The sequence below is a fragment of the Heterocephalus glaber genome, unplaced genomic scaffold (genome assembly GCF_053883595.1).
Source record: "Heterocephalus glaber isolate CG9 unplaced genomic scaffold, H.glaber_assembly_v1.0 deba00001442, whole genome shotgun sequence".
Classification (NCBI taxonomy): Eukaryota; Metazoa; Chordata; class Mammalia; order Rodentia; family Bathyergidae; genus Heterocephalus; species Heterocephalus glaber.
Genome location: NW_028258296.1, coordinates 12,613,319 through 12,635,716, shown reverse-complemented (window position 1 = coordinate 12,635,716; position 22,398 = coordinate 12,613,319). Strand labels below are relative to the sequence as shown.

Here is a 22,398-nt window from a genome sequence, read left to right as displayed (position 1 = left end):
AGTATGGTGTTTGGGTATCAAATTGACAAGTTATGGAATTAGTGGTTATGCTTAAATGGCTTGGGAACTGCCTAGGGGATTAATAAAATACAGTGGACCCTCAAGTTATGACTGGCCTGACATACATACATCTTGAGTTAATTAGGTTAATGGAAGTTTCATCTGCCTCTTGCTATCTATAGCATGTACCCAAGTAAACATCCAGATCTCAGCTGTATTGACTTACAACCAATTTGTGTTGCAACCAGACTTTGGGAACTGATGAAGTTCACAAGTCAAGGGTCCACTGTACATTTCAGTGTGTCTGAATGGGTCATGGACATCTCACTTTGTTACTGTATATATGGTCCCTGACTTCTTTCCTCTTTGGTGCTGTTCCCCCACTCTATTTCCTGGCCTCCATGAACTAAGCACCTTTGTTCTGCCATGATGTCTCTGCCTTGGAGCCAGGTGACCATGGACTAAATCTCCTATGCTAAGAGCCAAATTAAACTTCTCTTCCTCTAAGTTGTAGGTATAGGGTATTGTGACTTAGTGATGGGAGAACTGGCCAATACACAATGCATTTAATGAAATAAAAGAAATCGATCCTTCTATTGTATTTTCTTTGCAAAATAGGTAAAAGTTGGGACAGTGGTATATTATTATTTTTACTTTCCAAGTCTATTTTTTAGCTCTGCTGAAGTCTTTAATTAGATGCAGATAGCTATCATTACATTAGAAGATTTTCTTTCAAGCTCTGTGGATAAGTATAGATGAAACCATCATAAGAAAAGCATAATCAGGATAATTCACATTCATGGTAACTCCTAAAGCTGAGAGTAAATGCATATCAAGAATAGTAACGCAAGACTAATTGATCCTCATGGATAAAAGGGATAAAATGGATCCATATTTACACCGAAATTGGTTCCACGTTTTATGCTATTAGAATTCACAACTTACTTTGAAATGTCTTTGAAAGGTGGTATTTGTTCAATGAACACATTTAAAAATAGTACCAATCTTGACTGAACCCTAGGTTCCCTAGCAAATTCTAAAGAAGATAGAAGAATTCTTGGCATTTTACTATACTGTGGAAGTTTTCATTTAATTTTTAAAAAATAATCTCTATATTTTCAAATAAATATTGCTCTTCCACAAGACATTGCTGTCAGAAAGCTTCATCTTGTGTTAGATAAAGGCATTTTTATGTCTTGACGGCTGTCTCCTATATTAGCCATTTTGATATGGCACTGTTAATAGAAGTTCAAGATATACTTCCTGAGATCTAGCATCTTGTGTCATCTTGAGAGTCTGCATTACCCTATAGGTATATTGGCCCATTACTTGCACACATACATAATATGATGACAATTTTTATATCTGAATCATCATTTCCTTGGCTTCTTATGCCTCTGTATTACATGCGATGTTTTTTGTTTGCATCACTTCTGTATGCATTACCTTATTCTCAGTCACCTTGCAGTTGTTTGGAATCTTGAATTTTTTTTAACTCTTTCATAAACCCCATAAGGATAAATACTGCAGCCTTCTTACCTTTCCAAAGCTCTAAAGCAGTTCCATGAAGTTTATTTTATTTATTGGGTATTTGTTGAGATGATTTTTTGGCAAAAATATTAATAAAGACCAAGACTAATTCTCTAATTATGTACTAATCATTATTATCAAGCTTTCACTCTAGTTGCATTGCCAGGAATAAAATTAAGCTCATGGCCTACTCAATTCTCAGTACTGAAAAAACAAGTTTGAGTGTGGGATGATTAAAATGTTTAATGTTCAATTAGCCTTCTTGGATTAAGTCTAGTCAAGAAAAAGACAGGTAATTTAAATTTATATTATGGAGTGTATTATTTTATAAAAATCTTAAGAGGGCTATTTCAAAAGGGCATTGAATGCTTACAACTTAAAATATCCAAGGGATCATTTTGAAACTACAAAGAACAGATAAAAGGAATATAAACATACCAAAAATGAGTGGTACACACTAGAAAACTGAAAAATGCAGCAAAACGCAATATGAAGAATTTATTTAATCTAGCATAAATAGAAAAAGTTGGACAATATAAAGGATTCCTAAAACTAGCATGAGAAATGCTATGATACTAAATGTAATTTTCCTATGTCACTACATTTCAAAACCATGTCACAACAGTAAGTACATAAAAACATGGATATATGAAATGTGAACTAATTTTCTCTATTGGGAAGCAAGGAATTTATATCTTCTTTGAAGCATTATGAGAATGAAGTCAGTGATAGGCAGTAGCAGAGCTAGGATTGATATGAAAATATTGGGTATGTACTCCCCAAATTCAATGTATCTCCCAAATTCAGGATCTTACCTTTCACGTGAACTGAGTAAAATTTGCTATCATCAGAAATATGCTGTTTTAAGAGATGATTTCTCAATATGTTTCTGTTCAGACAAGGGCTGTCCAAAGCTTAATCATTTTAGAATTTATTTTCAGTGTTAAATCTTGCCTTTGCACATGGTAGGTGCATTCTACATCTTTCACAGAAGCTTAGTGGCTACTGAGTCCAACTCTACCTAATCAGAGGACTCATTAATAAATGGGGTCGTCTAATGTATCTGTAAATACGTCACATAATTTCACCCATTCTAAAAATCCACACTCTAATTTTGGACTCCCCCCCCCCCCCAGTTTTTCCTTTGGACTCTTTTAAAGATCCTTCTGATACAATAACTTGAAGTTTCATTAACTCTACTTCTGTCTTATAGCATCACAGAGCTTAAAATCTGCATTAATGCTTCTGAAATATTTGAATTCAGTTCTCCCTAAAGCATACTATTAATCTGGTTAAGTGTTTCCAACTCCTGGTATAATATAATTCCAGTTCCTTTATAATGGCAGTTGCTCTCAATATAGTCTCCCTCTTTTGAATGAAATCTCATTTGTTTGCATTTTAAAGTACACTGACTCCCCTTATAGAAAAATGAACAAAATATAGGAAGAGCTAATTCATGAGGGAAAAATGTAAATTGCCAATAAATATGCAAAAATTTAATTTCCATAGTAATCCATTAAATGCTAGTTAAAAGACAATAACCTTTTCTTGCACATATAAAGTTGGCAAATATGAAAAAACTCATCATTCTGGCAAGGGCTCAAGATAGGAGGCACCACTGTATTGCTGGTACAGTGAAAGAAGAGAATCAGATAAGTTTTCAAAAATTCATGAACGAAGGTGTTTACCATATAGGGAAAAGTGAGAAGGGTGGAATTGTTAAATAGATTATAGCACAATGTAGCTTCTAAAAATGTTTTAGGATAATTTAAAGACATCTAGAGAAAGTGCTTTCAATTTCTTATTAAGGAGACAAAGTAGGCTATAAACCATCATCATATATGTGTATATTATTAATAATATCTTTAGAAAAATACTAGATAAGTGCCAGGCTATATAATACTAGATATACATTTCTGTCTTTTACATGTTTCTAACAATGAAATCATATTACTTTCAGTCTGAGAGTAAGTAAAAAGAAGTTTTAAAATACATCCAGAAGTGGTATGATCAGTCTGGATCATTGCTCTTTTTCTATGTATCTTAGAGTGTTAGTGGACTTTTTAATTTGCTACATCTCCTATTAAAGTGTTCTACAGTCTCCAAATATTCTTCCTGACTGTTGCTATTAACTTATTCTCTTGTTCTTTTTAAGCCTATGTGTCCTGGCTTTGTATTTTTTCCTATCAAATCTGGCTTCACTGAATTCTTACATGGTGCAATTAAATATATTTTATTTTTTTATTGTTCCACATTCAACAACATGATTCACAGATCCTTGCATGACCGTGATGTCTGCATCCAGCATTAAAGCCTTTTCTCCCTCAACGCGTACTGAGGGTACCTATTTTAGCGATTTCAAAGTGGGATTCTTCTTCATAATCAGTTTCACCCAAAGATGTGTTGGCCAAACTGTTTTAATTTGAAGTAAAACTGCCATTGTAGATGAAAGACCACTCTATGTAAACTTAATTGCATGTGTTATATTTCTAGAGAAATTTATGCATTTGGTAGAAAATTCTGGAATATTATACAGACTTTTAAGTGATTTCATAAGCATGAAAATTTTCTTTTTGAAAAATTATATCCATAATAGATCCAAGAACTCTCATTGTATAGGGTAAGGTGCTACTGGTATACATTGCATGCTTGTAAAATTTATAGAAGAATTTTAGTCACAGGCATAAGGATAGTGAAGCTACTACTCTGAGCAAACAATATATCCCTGTAAAGCACCATAAGATATTCTTAACACCAGCTACAACTCTAATAAAGGGATTCAAGTCTATGCCAGTTACCAACAACAGACCCTACAGTTTCTTGCCTTTACAACAGATTTCACATTGATCTGGAAGAAAATAAACACTGGCAGACTCTGTTCTCTAATTATTTTACTTTTAGAGTTCCAGCTAATCTATCTCATGGGCAAACTAAGAAAATTTATAAGCTAACACGCAAAGCACTTTCTTTTTCACCAAGACAGCAAATAGTTTCTATTGGGTGAAATAGAACTTCAGGATAAAAAAAATTCTATTTGGATTAAAGGGAAAGGATCTGTAGATACTTTCAAGAAAATGTCAAATGGTAGAAAATATTGGGCAGGGAAGAAAGTATTGAGAGAGAGAAAGAATATGAAGACCTCTCTTCTTAAGAATAACCTGTTTTAGTGATGCCATTCCATTGATGGCATTTAATGTTTGTTTGTTTGTTCATTTTTGGTCAAGTTCATATGCCAATGAGAACAAAGCAAAAGAGAGGTGAGAGGATATTTTCAATTTGAAGATTTGAGAAGAGCAATTTCATTTTTTACTTAAAAAAAGACCATCACCGCACTGCATATCCCTGAAGACTGAAGGAGAGTTGAAAGGGAGGCTAATCTTTGTGCCACCTTGCAAGAAACAGGCACAAAATCAAGTGGCTGATCAAAGGCGAAAGTGGATCTATCTTACTTTAACCACAAGTCATTAAGACATTAAGTCATGTTACTTCTATTGTGTTGAAAGACGAAAACCACTTAATAGTGTCTCTAACTTACGAGTTTCTCTCTTTCCTTCCTCGGGCAAAAGAAATCATATCCTCTCTTCTTGGCATCATAGAACCTAGATCAATATTTTGTCCTCTGGTTTATTATGTTTCAGGTGTGGGTACTGGCATCTATGCAGAGAAAAGATTTTCCTCAAATGGTCTTAAACCTGGAATAAGAATTAACAACATAACCAACTCATACAGTTGCACAAGACAGAGTGATTTTCTTGCAGCTATGTGTCATCATGACAAGAGGATTATGACAGAGATTTCTATGTCTTCATCTAAGCCTGAGCCTTTCCCTGCTGGGTGCACAGTTAGCTAACACAGCCCACCTAGCTGCTAAGCTTCGTGACTGAGTCTGGGCAGTGGAATGTGGCCAGAGTGATGCATGCCACTTAGTCTTGCCCATAAAACTCTGCAACACAATGATGATCTTTCCTCGTTAGCGGAAAGCCTGAGAGGACCCGTAGTACTCAGAGGAGGACAACATCACGTGATGGAGCGTGTCTTTTTCCTTTGGAGAGGAAGATATGTGACTCAGACTTTAGAGAGAAACAGACTTCATTTTGTTAGATTACCAAAATTTGAGGGTTTTTAGTTACATCAACTAGCCAACCCCAAGTGGATGTAGGCTTTGCACCCATCTGGTTTTGTTCAAAGCATGTCCCAGCACTAATGTGTGACCTTAGGCAGACCACTTCACCGTCTGTGTTTCAATTTCTTTGCATGTGAAATGGTGATAATAGTATTATGTCCCTCACAGAGCATTGGCGGGATGGGATTAGGTATTTAGCCCCTTAATAAACCTGGAATATAAGTTACTATTACTTATTGTCAAAGAAGATTCTCACCTTAAGATCTCTTCCAAATATGTGTCTCTTATGGAATTGTATGAAGTATTATTGTTATAAGCTGACTTGTAAAATGAGAAATTATGCAAATATGAAGAAAGAGAAAAAAGGATCAAAGTAGAAACAGAAGGAAGGAGGGAAAAGAAAATTGAGAAGAGGCAGGAGGAAAGAAGGAATTCTTTATTGGAAGCAGCTTTTTGCTAACCTCATTTCATTAGTAAGTCTGGAGCAGCAAGGAAGGAAATATGTCTTAGCATCAAACAGATAATGTGAACTACACAAGTTCTGAAGGCTGACCAAGATCTTTTCTTGTTATTGTCAATGCTATTATCTTGGCTATTTTTCTGCCTTAAGTAGTAGGTATATTGAACATCTCCACCTTTTTTCTTTCAATGATAATATTCTCTGGCTTTGTTAACATATAATTCTCCTGTTATGAAAGTGAAACAACTGAAATGTGCTCTTAGCCCATTTGCTGCTTTGCAAGCTTTATTCTAAGACACAGTACCTATAAATGAAGCAATACAATACCAGTAAAAACCCCTCACCTACTGTACAGCTGTGCATTTGGAATCTCATCAGATGAAGATTATAGGTTTTAAAAGTGAATGAGAGACTACAGCAAAAATTGTGTGAACTCAGAAAGATGAGTGAACCCTAAAATATACTATATATAATGGAAATAGGTATTTACTCAGTAGCAATGACAACAGTTAAACACAAAGAAATTAATGCTTTGTAGGTTGGCTACCAAGGAAACATAAAACACAGGGTTTGGTCTCTCCAGAGTTTCTTAGAAGAAACTGCTCATGTATGAAGGCAAATACATGAATTTGGAAGTTGGCTATTTATTCATCGAGATGTTCGTCACCTTTATGAAAGTGAGAATCTGTTTTTCTGAAGTCTTCAGGGCAAGAACAAAAGGAGACATGTTTGTGGAGAAAGAAGAGTTTTTCTACCTCAAAAACAAATTATGCCTATTCTGAAAGAAAAGAAGCAGAGAACTTAAAAACAACTAAATGAGGTTTTCTGCATTGTTACAATGCCCAAGGACAGTTCTGACTCGATACCTTAGCAATTTATATGCAATTTTATTCTTCTGGTGTCTCTAAGGTTGAGTAAAAACAAGCAACCAAACAATACACTATTTCTGGGCTGCAGGAATCATTTCCAGAGTCCAGTGCATAAGGTTTTAAAATTTTCCATTTCTAACAGGATCATATAAGTGGACCAAAAAGAGAAAACCTGTTTTTCAGTCTTGCATGCTCACTGAGACCCGTGGGACACCTGGAGCTGGTATCACCTTCCAGAAGGATATGTGGGCTCAGGGATCACATGCAGTGCAGAGGTGAGCAGGTAAACAAAGGGGGACCTTTCACTAGCCAGTGTTGATAGGAATCTCCCTACACAGGCGGCTGGAGGGTTTGAGGTCAGACATTTCTGCTCTGGGGATAAGTCAGCAACAGGGCCTGCCAGTTTCGTTGGGCAACTTCCATCACCCAATGGCTCCTGGTTGTGTCCTAAATGCCAAAGATTAAGAAACTCACCTTTGTCTTCATTATCCAAGTCTCAGAATTTCATGATGTTAGAGTATGTCTTTGTTTTATCAACGAACAAGAATGGAGAACATAGAAAACCAGTGAGATATGTCCATTCAATTATGTGAATACTTCTACACTTCAGTATAGGGATTTCTTGAATCCTGCGTAGAATCAGCACTAATTGGAGCCCTTTGTTTCCACAAATGTAAATTCTTTGGTAATCGCATATGCATTTTTCCAGCTATTAATCCATGCTTAAAAGGATATTGCAGAAAAATATTAAAGGAAATGGCAGACAAGAATTTGGATCCAAAGACTTCCATCAGTTGTTTTATAGTCAAGGGCAAGATGCTTTACTTCTATTGGTTTATTTCCTCAAGTCCGAGGTGGAGAGGTTGGATTAGCTGGTCTTTAAAGTCACTATCAGCTCTAAAAGCCTATGCTACTTAGGAAGCCCTGTGCTGGCTCCTGGACTTGGATGTATGTACATTATCAAAATAATGAGGTCTTGCCTTTTAAAAATACAGTTAAAGACAAAGTACTTTTCCCTCCTGATCCTGGATATGCAATTCACTTGTGATAAGACATGCAAACAACTGGCAAGGACCAACATCATTGATTCTTTGCATTTGACATGCCATATTAAATGCAAGGTGAGTATGTTAAAAAAAAAAAAAAGTAAGCCATCTGTTTATATCTTCTTATCAAAATTAAACCGATTTCACAATTAACATCCAATTAACATTACCAGTTACTTGAGTGGTGTCTTGGGTACTTGAGTAGTTTTTCTTCTAAAGAAACTTCTGCTGGCTTTGTACTTCTGGAATGGTCAGCAGGTCCCAAATTCAGACTCCTGCTTCCAGACCAGCTGATTCATACCAGATCCTCACAGAGCAATCTCCTTATGTAATTTTCTTTTTTTCCACAATGGCCACAATTCTGTAGCTAAATAATAAAAATCATGCAAATTTGTGTTTTGCTTATGATAAAGACTAGCCTATTTGAATAGAAGGACCAGTCACTTACTGTGGCATAAATGAAGCCTGACGCAATGTTTTTCAATGTGACTTTAGCTGAGCTGCAATTGGCAGAGCCTCCTGCTACAGACTGCTATACTTACAAGTCTGATTTGTGACAACTGTGGCATCTAATTGTGTTCTCAGTTTTAGATTTAGCATCTTCGCTAGCTTTATTCTTCTGGCCAGCTATTGAATATGATTTTATGTCCTCTCAGCAATCAGTACATTTACTTTGGATTTTTGCTTTTCTCATCAGAATTCAAAATGAAACCCAACAAATTTCAGATGAGGTCTAAAATAGGGTTTTCTGTGATTCAGACACACCAGAAGAAAACAGGATTACATGTATGCATATATATTTATAGTTATTAGATATATGTATATTTGTGCACATAAATATAGTTACACAAACTGATTCACCCAAATTGATTTTCCTTTGATAAGCTGACAGCCATGTAAAATCATATGTTAAATATCTCAACAATGCAAATCATTACTATTTGTCCATAGGTTAACTTAAGGTTTCAAACATTCATTTTATAATCCTTTAATCTTTACAATCAGCAATAATATTTTTCTATCATTTTAACTTGCATATTTTTATGCTAATTTCAGAGAATCATAGCCATTTTTTATAGTCCTCTTGCCTAAAGCCTTAGATGGTATTGAAACTTTTTCCACAGATATTAATTAACATCTAGGCAGTGTATGCATCAGTGATGAGTGGATTCATTTACATTTTCCAAAGTGTAGATGCTGGATGGAATCTCTGTTGGTTGCCTAGAACCTGAGGAAGAAATGGACTATAAATTTGCATGACAAAATGTTCCCCTTGAATTGTTCCTTCACCTCACTCTTCTCTATCAGCAAATCTGAGATGGAAAATTTCTTCTCAACATGGGAGAAATTGGACTTTGCATTAGAATTAGGAAGCTAGAATACAGAAGAACAGGAAATAGAAGCAGAGAAAATGAAGACTACAGAGGAAAATAAGTCATGAGATTCTATCAAGAGTCCTGATTACACTGGAAATCATTCAATTGGGTCTCTAAATTGAGAATAAAGTATTTTTTGTTTCTTACCTTTTTATTATTTAGCTACTTTACAAAAAAAGGGACAAAAGACAGCAACAATAAAACTATGTGGAGTAGAGGTTTACTGAAACGAAAGAAAAGAAAGAGGGGGAAAAAGAGGGAAACAAACATAAAAACCCATTCCCACTCTCCAAGCTAACAGCAGTCAGTCTCACTGGTCCACACAGGGAGCCAGGAGGGCTCCTGCCCAGTCCCCTCCATGAGCCCTGGCGTCTGTCATCAGGCAAGAAGCAAGGACGTTTTCACATTTCTCATCAGTAAGGGCTAAAACATCAGAGTGGACTCCCATTCCCTAGACAACTAAATAAATTAGGCTATGTCATTCTCTGAACATTCTGATTAATCAAAGATTCATTTTTATTTAAAAGTGGAACTTCTGTATTACAATAGGGAGAAAACAGTCTGCATTACAATTTTAATATTGTATCTATTTTTCTTTAAGTGGGTATTTCTATCCATTATTACCTGTAAAAACATTCATATAACTGAAAATCACATAAGGAAACAACAGAAGAGTAACAGCTTTCTCTAAAGATGCAACTGGGGGTTGGTAATCTTTATGGGTGTGAGTACCGGAGTTCCGAATGGCAGAAGGGAGCAGGAGAGAGGCTTTGACATTTGAATGATGACTCATCATGATGCTTTGCACTGGTCAACACTTGCCAAGTGTTCCTGAGGTGAAACGCATTATTACTTCCAGCCTCCAAAACATCCCATCCTGTAAGTGGAGCCTGGCTTTTGCTTTTTTGAATCATCCTGCAAGGATGGGGTTGGACTCTTTACTCTCTCAGTGAATCAACTCTCTGATATTTACTGAGCAATATATATATGGAGAACAGAATTGTTGCAATCCTGGAATATGAAAGTGTGTTTTTCTGCTTTCGTTCATTCCTATTGTCCCTGCTTTCTCATCTTTCCTTGAAACAGTCATTTACCAAAAGAGAGATATAGCAAAAGTTCACAAAGGTCCTAATCTATGGCCAACACCATCCTTGTGAAACTTTTTGAATAATCTTAGTATAATATGCTGTATTTGGCATTCAGATCAATTGGTTACTAGTTTACACAAATGCTATTCTATACAAATACTAGCAAATAGAGCAATCCGAAATATATTGGAACAATCAGCAAATTATAGCTCATCTACTGAAGAGATGAGGGAATGTACAGACAATAATCCAATGAGGTGGTCAGGGGATCACATGGCATATATGAAAAGACTCTGAATGGCAAAGCACTTTGGACATTAAGGTCATTTCTACTCTTATATGGTACAACAACCAATACGCTATTGTTATACCCCACAAAGGCAAAAGTTCTGGGGGGATTTAACACAAGGAATCATCCATTCCAAACAGTCGGCACTTGGCATAGATCATGTAATGTATGGAGAGACACATCTTTGGCCTATAAAATAGAAATTTGAATATACAAATATATATTATGAATTATGGTAGGATACAAATTGATGTAAAAATATGCTTTGCTTTCCCTGTTTCATGAGTTTAAAATGCATACAATTTTGTGTTATTTGATGTAGCAGAGTTAGGAAACCCTTTGGTTATGTTTTAGGAATGTTTCACAGTATATGTTTTTACAGTGTTGAAGTTGGTATCTTACATGTTAAACACCCTTCAGAAATATTTAGGACTCAATCAAAAATAACAACTTTAATATAGATCCTTCTAATAACATGTTTGGTTATACTGTTTTGAGTAGTAACAATGAAATGGTCAGAGTAGAAATTCATCAAGATTTGCTACTTAGTAGAGTTTGAATGAAGTGTTTGAGATACTCAAGAAATCCTGATGTGTAAGACCTCCACGATCCATGTCTTCATTGACCACTGGGTAATGGCCTGAGAGTTACCTATAGGAAATACCCTAGGAAGATAGTGTATCAGAAGGAGACACCTTCTTATACCTCAGGATCACTAGTAACTGTGGTAAGTACTTGTACCCTGATAGCATTTCTTGGAACAGTGTTTGACAGTCAACCATTTTTCAAGATGCTGCTGCTGCCCAGGCCATGGACTCAATAACTTGTGTAATGAAGCCAGATCCCATAGATTTTTGAAGTTCTGGGCAGCTAACTATCTTGAAGGACAATCTTCCCATTTCTTAAATCACAGTTGTTATGTCACTGGCCTTTGTAACAATTCCAGTTAAATTATAAAGTGCACTATGTAGTATTGAACCTTCAGGAAGAACTAAATGAATACAACCACCCTCACGGAATCCCTAGTTCAAATTACTCCCAAAGTCACCACCCACATTGGAGGATGTAGAGGAACTTAGTCATCATCATTGTTGTCCTCATAGACACTGTCATCATCACTGGCATCAACAACATCACACGCACAGTACCCTGATCGGGTGTGGCAAGGTTGGAAAAACCAACATCAAGACACTGTCCAGTTTGGGTGTGTAAATGTTATTCTGTGTTTCTTGGCCCATTTGGCAAACACTTTCTTTTCAGTGATAAACCTGTGTCCCCCATACGGGGCATGTTCATGAAGAAAATATTCATCACATTCATCTCTTCCTTGTTCATAGTAATGATAGGGGACTTTTCTATACCCTTCTGTCCTGGAAAAGAAGAAAAAGGGAGAAAGATTAAGATGAAAACCGAAGCCTTCATTTATAAGAATCCATTATATGCCCAGTAAATGCATTTACTTGCAAACACAGAGATGATTCTTGTGGATGAACTCAGTTAAAAGCTATCATGTATGAAAGCTTTTAGGAAGATGTACCAGGTCCTTAGTGCTTTAATAGATCAAATAAAATTATATATCACATCAATTACATTCAAACATATGGCTATCCTGTGAAAGAGGAAATGGTGTATAATGGAAGCAAGCCCTGGTAGCCCGATGCTCTTGCAGAACTTGGAAACTTTTGAGATTTTTTTCAGTAAGATTTCAGGTTTATCAGCACTCTGTTATACTTCTAGTTGCGGTAGAAATATTTGTTCATGGATGAGAGTTACCATTTTGACAATATGATTAAAACACTTTCTGAATCATACTGTGTCACTTGTTGGTGGAGAAATATATTTCATCATCCCGATGAAGCAAGGAAGGTTTATTTTATTATCTAATTATAAAGTGTCCTCCAGCGCTTGGATGTGTTGTGGATAAACACTCATTTTAAAGGGAGTCTGGCAGATTATTCACTTATTAGTAAAATATAATTTCCAGGAATACTTGTTAAGCTGTCAGTTCCTCTGAGGCTTCAGGACATTTTGTCCTTCATGAGCAAATAGAACCATCGACTAGGTAGCCATCCTCCATGCCATCAGCGCTGCTGGAATGGCAAGCTTGCTTTTGCAAATTAAATTACTACTAATCTTGCGCTGTATTTCCAAGCCGTAAGTCCCTGATATGCCACTGATTAAGGGAAAAGTGTTCTTTCTGACCTTTGACATTAGATTGTGGTAAATGTTTTTCTTTTTATCACCTCTAAAAGTCACAACTTGATGCACTGACAATAAAATGCCCTGTCAGCAAAGAACACCAGGAAATAATTGTTGCTTTATCTGTTTCTCAGATTTATGACATTACAATGAATTGTGATATTTTGACAAGATATCAGAATTGGAGCTGCATAAAAATAATTTCCTGTGATCTTACTTGCAGTAGGTGTCATTTATCATCCCGTAGACGCGGATGCCGTAACAGGCATCCATGGCCAGTATGAAGGTAAACCATCCCGTGCTGAGATAAGAGCCAGACTGGACTCTGTGGGGGGTGGGGGGTGGACAAAAACAAATAACAAACAAAACAAAACAACACAGAACAACAGTAAAGTGTGGTGAGAACCAAGCAACACTTTTCAGAAGCACAGCACTTGTTATCAGAAAGAAGCATTAAGAACCTTGACAATCTGTCAAGAATACACACTTATTTTGAATTATCTCTGAATAATTTATAGGCATGCTTTTGCTCTGACTACCTTAAGCCTCAAAGCCATGTTGTGCAAAAGAAAAGCCATATGGCAAATATCTGAAGTCAAATAATCCTGCTCCCTTCAGGTGAAAAATAATTTATTTGATTTTCCATAAGGCACAAATTAGTGCTGTATATCACAGGACAGGTTTTCTAAAAGTTTCATGGAGCCTTGATGAGAACTGAATGATAATGCTGTTGTCTTGCTTACTTGGATGTGTCCCTTTCTCCCAGTCTCCTTGGGTTTCAAGTATAAATTGGATGCATACAGGTGAGTGACTTAGTCTACAAAAGCATCTGAAAGTTTTCCTAAACTGTTCCTCAGGCATCATGAAAGGAGACTTTTCATTTGTTAGACCCATGTTACCAACTTCTTTAGCACATTTTTTGGGGGGACATGGGCTACATATCAACTACTCTTCAGATACTAGGAATCTATCATGTATCAAAACAACCAAAATTTTTGTCTTTGTGAAGACTGAAGGGATGGATTTAGAGGTGGTTGTGACACCAACATTGATCAAGGAATGTCTCCTAGATAATGGAAGCAAAGATCTGGGAAAAAAAAGGAGTGTGTGTGTGTGTGTGTGTGTGTGTGTGTGTGTGTGTGTGTGTGTGTGTGTGTGTTAAAAGCCATGTGGACCACATCAAGAAAAGAAAATAGCAAGGGCAAAAATCATAAACATGGAAGTGTTCTTGGGGTATTCAAGGAGAAGCTTTGAAGGGCAGTAATAGAAGGCTGAGAATGGTTGATGCAGTCAGATTTACAAGGTGTAATTTAAAAATACGGTGAATGTTTAAATTCAAAAATGTCCTACAGTAAAAAACACATTGCCATTAACCCCCTCATTGCAAACACACTTTTTAAAATTAATTTTACTGGTATATTTTAGGTATACAATATGGTTACATTCATCATTGGAAATTTGCACCTTTACATAATCTCTCTTGGTTCTTATTTTTCCCCATTCTCCTGCCCTCCCTTCAAGCCCTCCATCCCTCCCTATTTCCAAAGACTTTGTTTCCATTTTTACATTTTCTCATATTGATTCCATTTCCTTCTTTCCTTTCCCCTACCCTTTCCACTTCCCCTTCCCCTTTGCCCCTTTTCTTCCTATTTCACATTATCTATTACACCTTTTAGTCCTTATTTACACTTTCAGTTTCTCACACTAGAGAAACTATTCAGTATTTACACATGTGTCTTATTTATTTCACATAAAAGTATCACCTCAGTGTGCATCCATTACTCGATAAATGTCTCTAATTTCTCATTTTTTATGGCTGAGTAGTACTCCATTTTGTTTTTTAAAAAACCCCACATTTTCTTTATCCAGTCTCCAGTTGATCGGCACTTGGGCTGTTTCCAAGTTTTAGCTATTACAAACTGTGCTGCTATGAACATGGGTGCACATATATCACTGTGGTATGATTCTTTTAATTCTTTGGGGAAGATACCCAGCAGGAGAATAGCTGGGCCAAATGGAACTTCCAGTCCTAGTTCTTTGTGGTATCTCCATACTGATTTCCACAGTGGTAGCACCAGTTTACACTCCCACCAGCAGTGGAGTAGTGTTCCTCTTTCCCCACAGCCCTGCCAGCATTTGTTATTGGTTAATTTCATGTTAGCAGCCATTCTTTCTGGGGTGAGGTGGAATCTCAGCATTGTTTTCATTTGCATCTCTCAAACGACCAGTGATATTGAACATTTCTTCCTGTTTATTTGCTATTTCTACTTCTTTGCTGAGAAATATCTGTTCATTTCAAATGCTCATTTTTGGATTGGGTCTTTAAATTTGGGAGGTCTGATTTTTTAAAGTTCTTTATAGATTCTAGATAGTAGACCTTTGTCTGAGGAACAGCAGGTGAAGATTTTTTTCCCATATTGTGGGTTGTCTCTTCACATTATGGGTGGTTTCTCTGGCTGTGCAGAAGCTTTTTCATAGGAAGAGATCCCATTTGTTGATTGTTTGTGCTAGTTTGCAGGCAACTGAGGTTTTGTTCATAAAATCTTTTCCCACACCAATGTCTTCAAGGATTTTACCTAACCTCTGTTCCAGCTGGTTCAGTGCTTCCATTTTAATATATAGACTTTTAATCCATTTTCATTTTACCTTAGTGCATGGTGGGAGATATAGGTCTAGTTTTAATCTTTGTCAAGTTGATACCCAATTTTTCCACCACCATTTATTAAAGAGGCTATCTTTCCTCCAGTGAGGGTGTTTGGCTCCCTTTTCAAAGATGAGGTGGCTGAGTGAGTCTGGGGTTGTTTCTGTATCTTCTAATCTGTTCCACAGGTCCTCAGGTCTGTTTCTTTGCCAGTACCATGCTGTTTTTATCACAGTAATTTTGTAGTATAAATTCCAGTTGGGGATTGTGATACCCCTGCCATGTCTCTGTTGCCTAGAATTGCTTCTGTTATTCTAGGTCTCTTCTTCTTCCAAATGAGTTTTTGGATTGTTTTCTCAAGGTCTGTGAAGTATGCTGCTGGAATTTCAATTGGGATTGCATTGAATCTCTATAGCAATTTTGGAAGTATGGCCATTTTCACTGTGTTGATCCTTCCTACCGAGGAGCAAGGGATGTCTTTCCATTTTCTGATATCACCTTCAATTTCTCTTTCAGAGTGCTATAATTTTCAGAGAAGAGGTCTTTGATTTCTTTTGTTAGGTTGATTCCTAGGTATTTCAGTTTTTTGGATGCTGTTGTGAAGGGAATTGTTTGTCCTATTTCTGTCTCAGTGAGTCTGTTGTTTGTGTAGAGGAAAGCTATTGATTTTTGTGTGTTGACCTTGTATCCCTCTACTTTACTGAATTTGGTTATTAAATCTAGAAGACTTTTGGTGGAGCTTTTGGGGTCATCTATATAGAGTATCATCTCATCTGCAAATAATGACAATTTGGCTTCTTCATTTCCTATCTTTATTCTTTTTATTTCTTTCTCTTATCTAATTGCTTTGGCTAATGTTTCCAAGACTATATTGAACAGGAGTGGTGATGGTGAAAATCCTTGTCTTGTTCCTGATTTTAGTGTGAAGGATTTCAGTTTTTGACCATTTAGTATGACATTGGCTGTTGGTTTTTCACAGGTGGCTTTTATCACATTGAGGCAGATACCATCTATTCCAATTTTTTGTAGGGTCTTTATCATAAATGTGTGTTGGATTTTGTCAAATTCTTTTTTCTGCATCTATTGAGATGATCATATGGTTTTTTTCCTTGGCTCTACTGATATAGTGTATGACACTGATTGATTTGTGTATGTTGAACCATCCCTGCATCCCTGGGATGAATCCCACTTGGTCAGGGTGCATGATCTTCTTGATGATCTTCTGTATTCTATTTGCCAGTATCTTATTAAGGATTTTTGCATCTATGTTCATTAGTGAGCTTGGCCTATAGTTCTCTTTTTCAGTTGGTTCTTTCTCTGCTTTGGGGATCAAGGTGACGTTTGCTTCTAGGAATAAATTTGGGAGTATTGCTTCCCTTTCAATTTCATTGAAGGATTTAAACAGTAGTGGCAGTAGTACCTCTCTTGTAGAGGAACTTGTTGAATTCTTGTAGAAATCAGCAGTGAAGCCATCAGGACCTGGGATTTTCTTATTTGGTAAGGTTTTAATTATGTTTTCAATTTCATTGATTGATATTGAGTTGTTTAGAATTTTTAGGTCCTCTTCCTTCAATTTTGGTAATCTGGATTGGAGGTTGTTTTCCTTTAGGGCTTCAAATACGTCACTCCAACCTCTTCTCACCTTGAGGGTTTTTGTTGAGAAGTCTGCTGTAATTCTGATGGGATTTCCTTTGTATGTGATTTTTTTCTTTCTCTAACTGCTTGTTTGTTCTTCTGTTGGGTTTCTGGAATCTTAACTATTACATGCCTATGTGTAGATATTTTTTTGATCAAGGCTAGTTGGACTCCTATATGCCTCACTTATCTGTATGTCAAGTTCTTTTCCTTTGCTTGGGAAGTTTTCTGCCATCACTTCTGTGAACAGTTTTTTTATGTCATCTGAACTCTCTCCTGTTTCTTCATTGACTCGGATCAGTCTTATGTTATTCTTTTTTGCATCATCTAGTAGCTGCTGGATTGATTTCTCATGGTCCCTTACTCTTTTAAAGAAATTTTTCTATTCCTGGTCACTAATTGCTATCTTATCTTCTATATCTGAAATTCTGTTCTCACATTGGCTCATTCTGCTACATAAACTTTCAATTGAGTTTTTAATCCCCTGGAAATCTGTTTGTATCTGTTTTATGGATTTCATTTATTTCCTATGTTGGGATTCCATCATGTTCCTCAGCTCCTCTATTTTTTTTTCATCTGTGTCCTCTCTAGATTTATTAATCATATCTTGCACTATGGGCACAATCTCTGCTGTTGTTTGAGAAATTATTTCTGATTTCATTTTTTTTAGATCCTCTTTTGTTGCCAGTTCACAGAGTCCAGGTGGTTGAGTATCAGATTGTTCCATCTCATTTCCTTTTGGGATTGCTTAAGTGATCTGGAAGTCTGGTTTTGAGACTTGTTTATGTGTCTTCTCATTTCAATGGTGGTAGGGAGGTGCTGCTGGCACCCAAGTGGCTCACCTTCTTGGCTCTGGGTGGGGCCCTGCTCCTCTAACCTGGGGGCAGTGGTATGGCAGCCCGAAAGGCTCAGCTTCTTGGCACTTGGGGCTCTGCTCCTCTGCTGCAAACACACTTATCCCATCCTTCTTGCTACTTTCAGAAGCTGTTTTGGAAATCTTTTTGTGAGTGTCTTTAGTTGTGCTGTTGTGGCCACCTTGATGGCCTGCATTGATTCAATATGTTTTCTTTTCATGGTCATTTTTACTTTGGGAAAGAGCCAGAGTAAGAGCCAGATGTGTTGAGTAAGGTGGATGCGGATACACTGTGATGTTTTTACCAGCTGCCTTTCTGTTGGATGGCACTTACCAGCAGCATTTACTGTACTTTTTATTATACCTTGTAAAGAAATTATGAAGGAGGTCTTCCAGAACTGCTTCAGAAAGTGGCAAGAATGATGAGATGCATGTGTTTAAAGTGAAGAGAGTAATTTTAGAGGGATTAATGGCAGTATGTCTTTTACTGTAATACATTTTTTTAAAAAACTCAAACATTCACTGCGTATTTCAATCACATCTCACACCATTGACTGGAGGGGTGTGCCAAGTTCTAAATGGTTCTAGATGGATGACCCATTTGTCCTTAGCCAAGGTTACCTAATCCATCCAAAACAGATGACTGCCTATCACCTGAAAACTCCTTCAGTAGAGGCAAGTGTATGTGCGAACACAAGTTGTTTGGCAAATGTGCAGCAGCACATCCCAAATACTACATTTCCTGTCTCTATCTAGATTTCTTGACAGCCTGGAGCACAGCCAGCTCTTCTACTCAGACACCAAAAAGCAGTCTGGGTGGGACCCTCAAACCGGGAGTTACTCCCTATGGATGTCCAGTATTGTTGCTGTCCTTCTTCAGTCCCACGCCATCAGCTTGTTACAGTAAGGTCTCCTGAATCCTTTATTTCTTGCTTTTTTAAACCAAGCAAGAGAGTCAAATTACTTACACTATGCCAGCATTTCAGGAGCAAAGAAAACTCACATAGGGGTTGATTACTGGATTTTAGCCTTTATTTTTATTGACTTCGAGTAATTTGCAGGGAGAGATAGACTCAACCTATTCATACCCCCCTGCTTGCTTGTCATTTAGTCTGACATGCCACTATAGAAGTAGCCAGTCCTTTGCATCTCTTGTTGCATGGTTTCTAAGTGGAAAACACAGGTATTCCTCTGTATTTTCAGGCGATTACTTCCAGGACCCCTGTGGCTACCAAAATCTGCAGATCAAGTCACTTATATAAAATGGTATAATATTTGCATAGAATTTACACACATCTTCCCATATGCTTTCAGTCATCTCTGGAATACTCACAGTACCTAATATAATTTAAACATTATGTAAATAGTTCTTATACTGTATTGTTTAGGGACTAATGATTAGAAAGAAGGCCTGTTCATATTCTGTGGCAATGCAATTTTTTTCCCCTGAAGATAGTGTTGTTGGTCTGCAGTTGGTTGAAACCACAGGACAATTTGTGGATATGGGGGGCCACGATATTCCAGAAGCAGGACCACATTGGGCTATATGCATTTTCAGATGTGATAGGGGTCCTAGCAGCATAAGGGCCTGCACTATGTGATACATGGGTGGAAGGAGGTCCAGGGGGAGGCGTGATGTACTTCAGAGCAACTTTTTTGTGATAGGTGTAATCTGCAGTCATGCTGCATTCCTGGCTCTGAGGAGAAGTGGCCAGGATGAGATCTGCTTATTTAAAAACTGGGAGAGATCGTAAGAGACAAATATCCTGACAAAAAGCTCCCAGGATTGAATCTAGAAATTTTGTCTATACACTGAATTTGTCTGGCTCTGATTTCTACTAAATTGTATATGCTCTTCTCTTCCTGTTGATTTCTCACACTACTTTTTAAAAATATTTTCACTCCTTTTATATCTTCTGTATTCTTCTGCATAACTAGTCTGACCAAGCAGTAATAGAGACTGCTAAAAATTATAGCACTTGTTTCTTGGTACATGATGGGGAAAAGCATGTACCATTTCTTGACCCACTTACTCATTTATTCCAACAAATATTTTATTAGTGTCACATTATGTGTCATTGGCTGTGCTAGCAGCTGGTGATGAATCTGTCCTTAAGGAGCACATGATCTAATGGGGGAAGTACACCTGCTAAAGGAATTGATTGCAATACGATGCAGCAGAGCACAAACCTGTGTGCTGCAGGCAGCACAGAGTGGAGGGCAGGATCACAGTGAGGATGGCTGGTTTCCCATTCCCAACTGTGGCACAATACAAGGCAACAGAAAACTCATTTAACTTCACTGGGTCTCATTGTCCTTGTTCTTAAAATGAGATGATTGAACTAAGTCATGCCTACGATATCTTCAAATATTAATTCTTCATGTCTGTGGTCATCACCCTCCATTGTGAATCAATGGTTAAGCTTTGACCTTTGGGCAGTACCGCACTCTATGCATGTGGGATGTTGCAATTAGCAAACATGTTAATCACACAGATCACATTTGATGCTTACTTGGGTGCAGGGCATGGCATTATATGCATGGACAATAGGTAGGAAAAGAAAGCACATAGAATGCCTTTACCTTGCAATGGTAGTGGCTACAGTCACTGTCTTTTGGGGAAAGTAGCTCCAGGTTTCCCTTTTTTGTGCTATCACACATGGACTGTGAAAAAATGGCTTTTGAAGGTCGTGGACACATCTCAACCATTGTATTAAAAGTAAGATTTAATTGGAGTGAGAATAAATATAAAGTGGGAGCAAATTGTCATTCCTTTGATGTGATCCTTCCACAGAACTGCTGTCGAGGGCCAGGATGATATTCTAGCCCCAGAAAAGAAGGGGGATCCTTTGCGTGACATATGAACCCTGCTGTGCAAAACAAGCTCTCCTGACTTGTTCTGGTCCCATCCAGATAGACATTTATGGGAGACCAACAGGGACTGATTGAGCTGTCAAAGGGTAAATAAGAGACAACTGACACAGTGCCTCCTCTACATGTCTATCTTCTCTTTACCCTGAGAAGAGGCAGACAGGCATTTCAAAGTTTGGCACCTGGCCAAAGACTTTTCTACCTTACCAACTGTTGTGGTTTGGATTTAGAATGTCTCTTCACAGCCTCATGCACTCAGAGGTGGGGCTGGTGGAAGGTGAATGGATTATAGGGACCTACAACTGACTTGCTGTTTGGAGGTGGGGCCTGTTTAGAGCCTGGTCACTGGGGGTGTGACCTGGTAAGGTGTACCTGACTCCTCCCTTCTTTCTCTGTTCCTAGCCATGATAATGTGAGCATCTTTCTTCCGCCAGACCCTTGCAACACACTGAACATGGGTTGTAACCATGAGCCAAAGTAGATCTTTCCTCCTGGTGACTAGGACACCACCTAATAAGGAAATGTTTACTACACTCATAATACATGATTCCTTTTGGACCTAATCTGCTTCATTTTGTTTCTGGATGAATAGAACATGCCATACTAATTAGCCCAAATGCTCTCCCAATAACGCATGTTGCATTTGATTCAGCCTGGGGAGACCCACACTGTCCCTGTGTCCTGTCCTAAACCAGCACTTAATTAGACAGTTGCGTTGTTTCCCCCTAATGCCTCTGATATATTTGGGATGTGTAATGACATGACGTGTCCTACCTATAGTACACTCTGGATGTAGTTTCTTCTCAAGATACTCAGAGCTAGTGTCCCTACAGTGATGCTTGCATTGCAATACTGGCAATTTGGATTAACCCAGGACCTTTTCCAAGGAAATAGCCCAGTGACCTGAGTCCTTAAAGGAGCACACTGGTCTGGATGGCACAGGCTAGGGGAATTTTTGTAGTTGTGCCCTTTCCAACCTCTCCTGTGCGGCTGCCTGAATATGCTAAAAATGAGTATAAATTATACCCAAGCAGAGCTTTTAAGGTTCAATAAAAACAACAATAACAACAACAACAAACTAATATACATGAAATTGTTTATGCTTTTCAATTTGGAAAGAACTAGTGACATCTATCAAATGCCTTGAAGAATTCTTGAGGAGTTTCTTCTAGGGCCAAGTACTGTCTTGTAACTTGTTGTTCACACACATGGCACAGTACACCAGCTGGCCATCAGCTACAGCACTCTTTATACCTTCTGCATTTGGGGATCAATAAAAACAATGACTGTCATCCACACATAAGCAATTAAGATTCCCATAGGGATGATAAGGAGCATCTAAGCCCCTAATTCAGTACAGTAGGAAAAGCTAAGATTAATGCAGGAGAATAATGAGCCATGTAGGGGAAAATAAAGGC

At 37.5% G+C, this 22,398-nt stretch overlaps 1 protein-coding gene across 7 annotated transcripts in view; it reads right to left on the bottom strand.

Moving 5' to 3' along the window:
- Nucleotides 1-9,896: 9,896 nt before the first annotated feature.
- The window catches only part of St6galnac3 (ST6 N-acetylgalactosaminide alpha-2,6-sialyltransferase 3), a 523,837-nt gene continuing 511,335 nt past the window's right edge, over nt 9,897-22,398 (bottom strand). For 5 of the 7 annotated variants that reach the window (XR_015451934.1, XM_004841424.3, XM_087212921.1 and 2 more), the window contains 2 exons: nt 13,198-13,305; nt 9,897-12,151 (listed from right to left, as the gene is read on the bottom strand). Coding sequence is in view for 5 of the 7 variants with exons in the window: in XM_004841424.3 (XP_004841481.1) it covers nt 11,965-12,151; nt 13,198-13,305 (295 nt within the window). In the remaining 2 variants the exon portion in view is untranslated. The remainder of the gene's footprint in view (nt 12,152-13,197; nt 13,306-22,398) is intronic. The other 2 variants (XR_015451935.1, XM_021255510.2) reach the window with 2 other exon arrangements.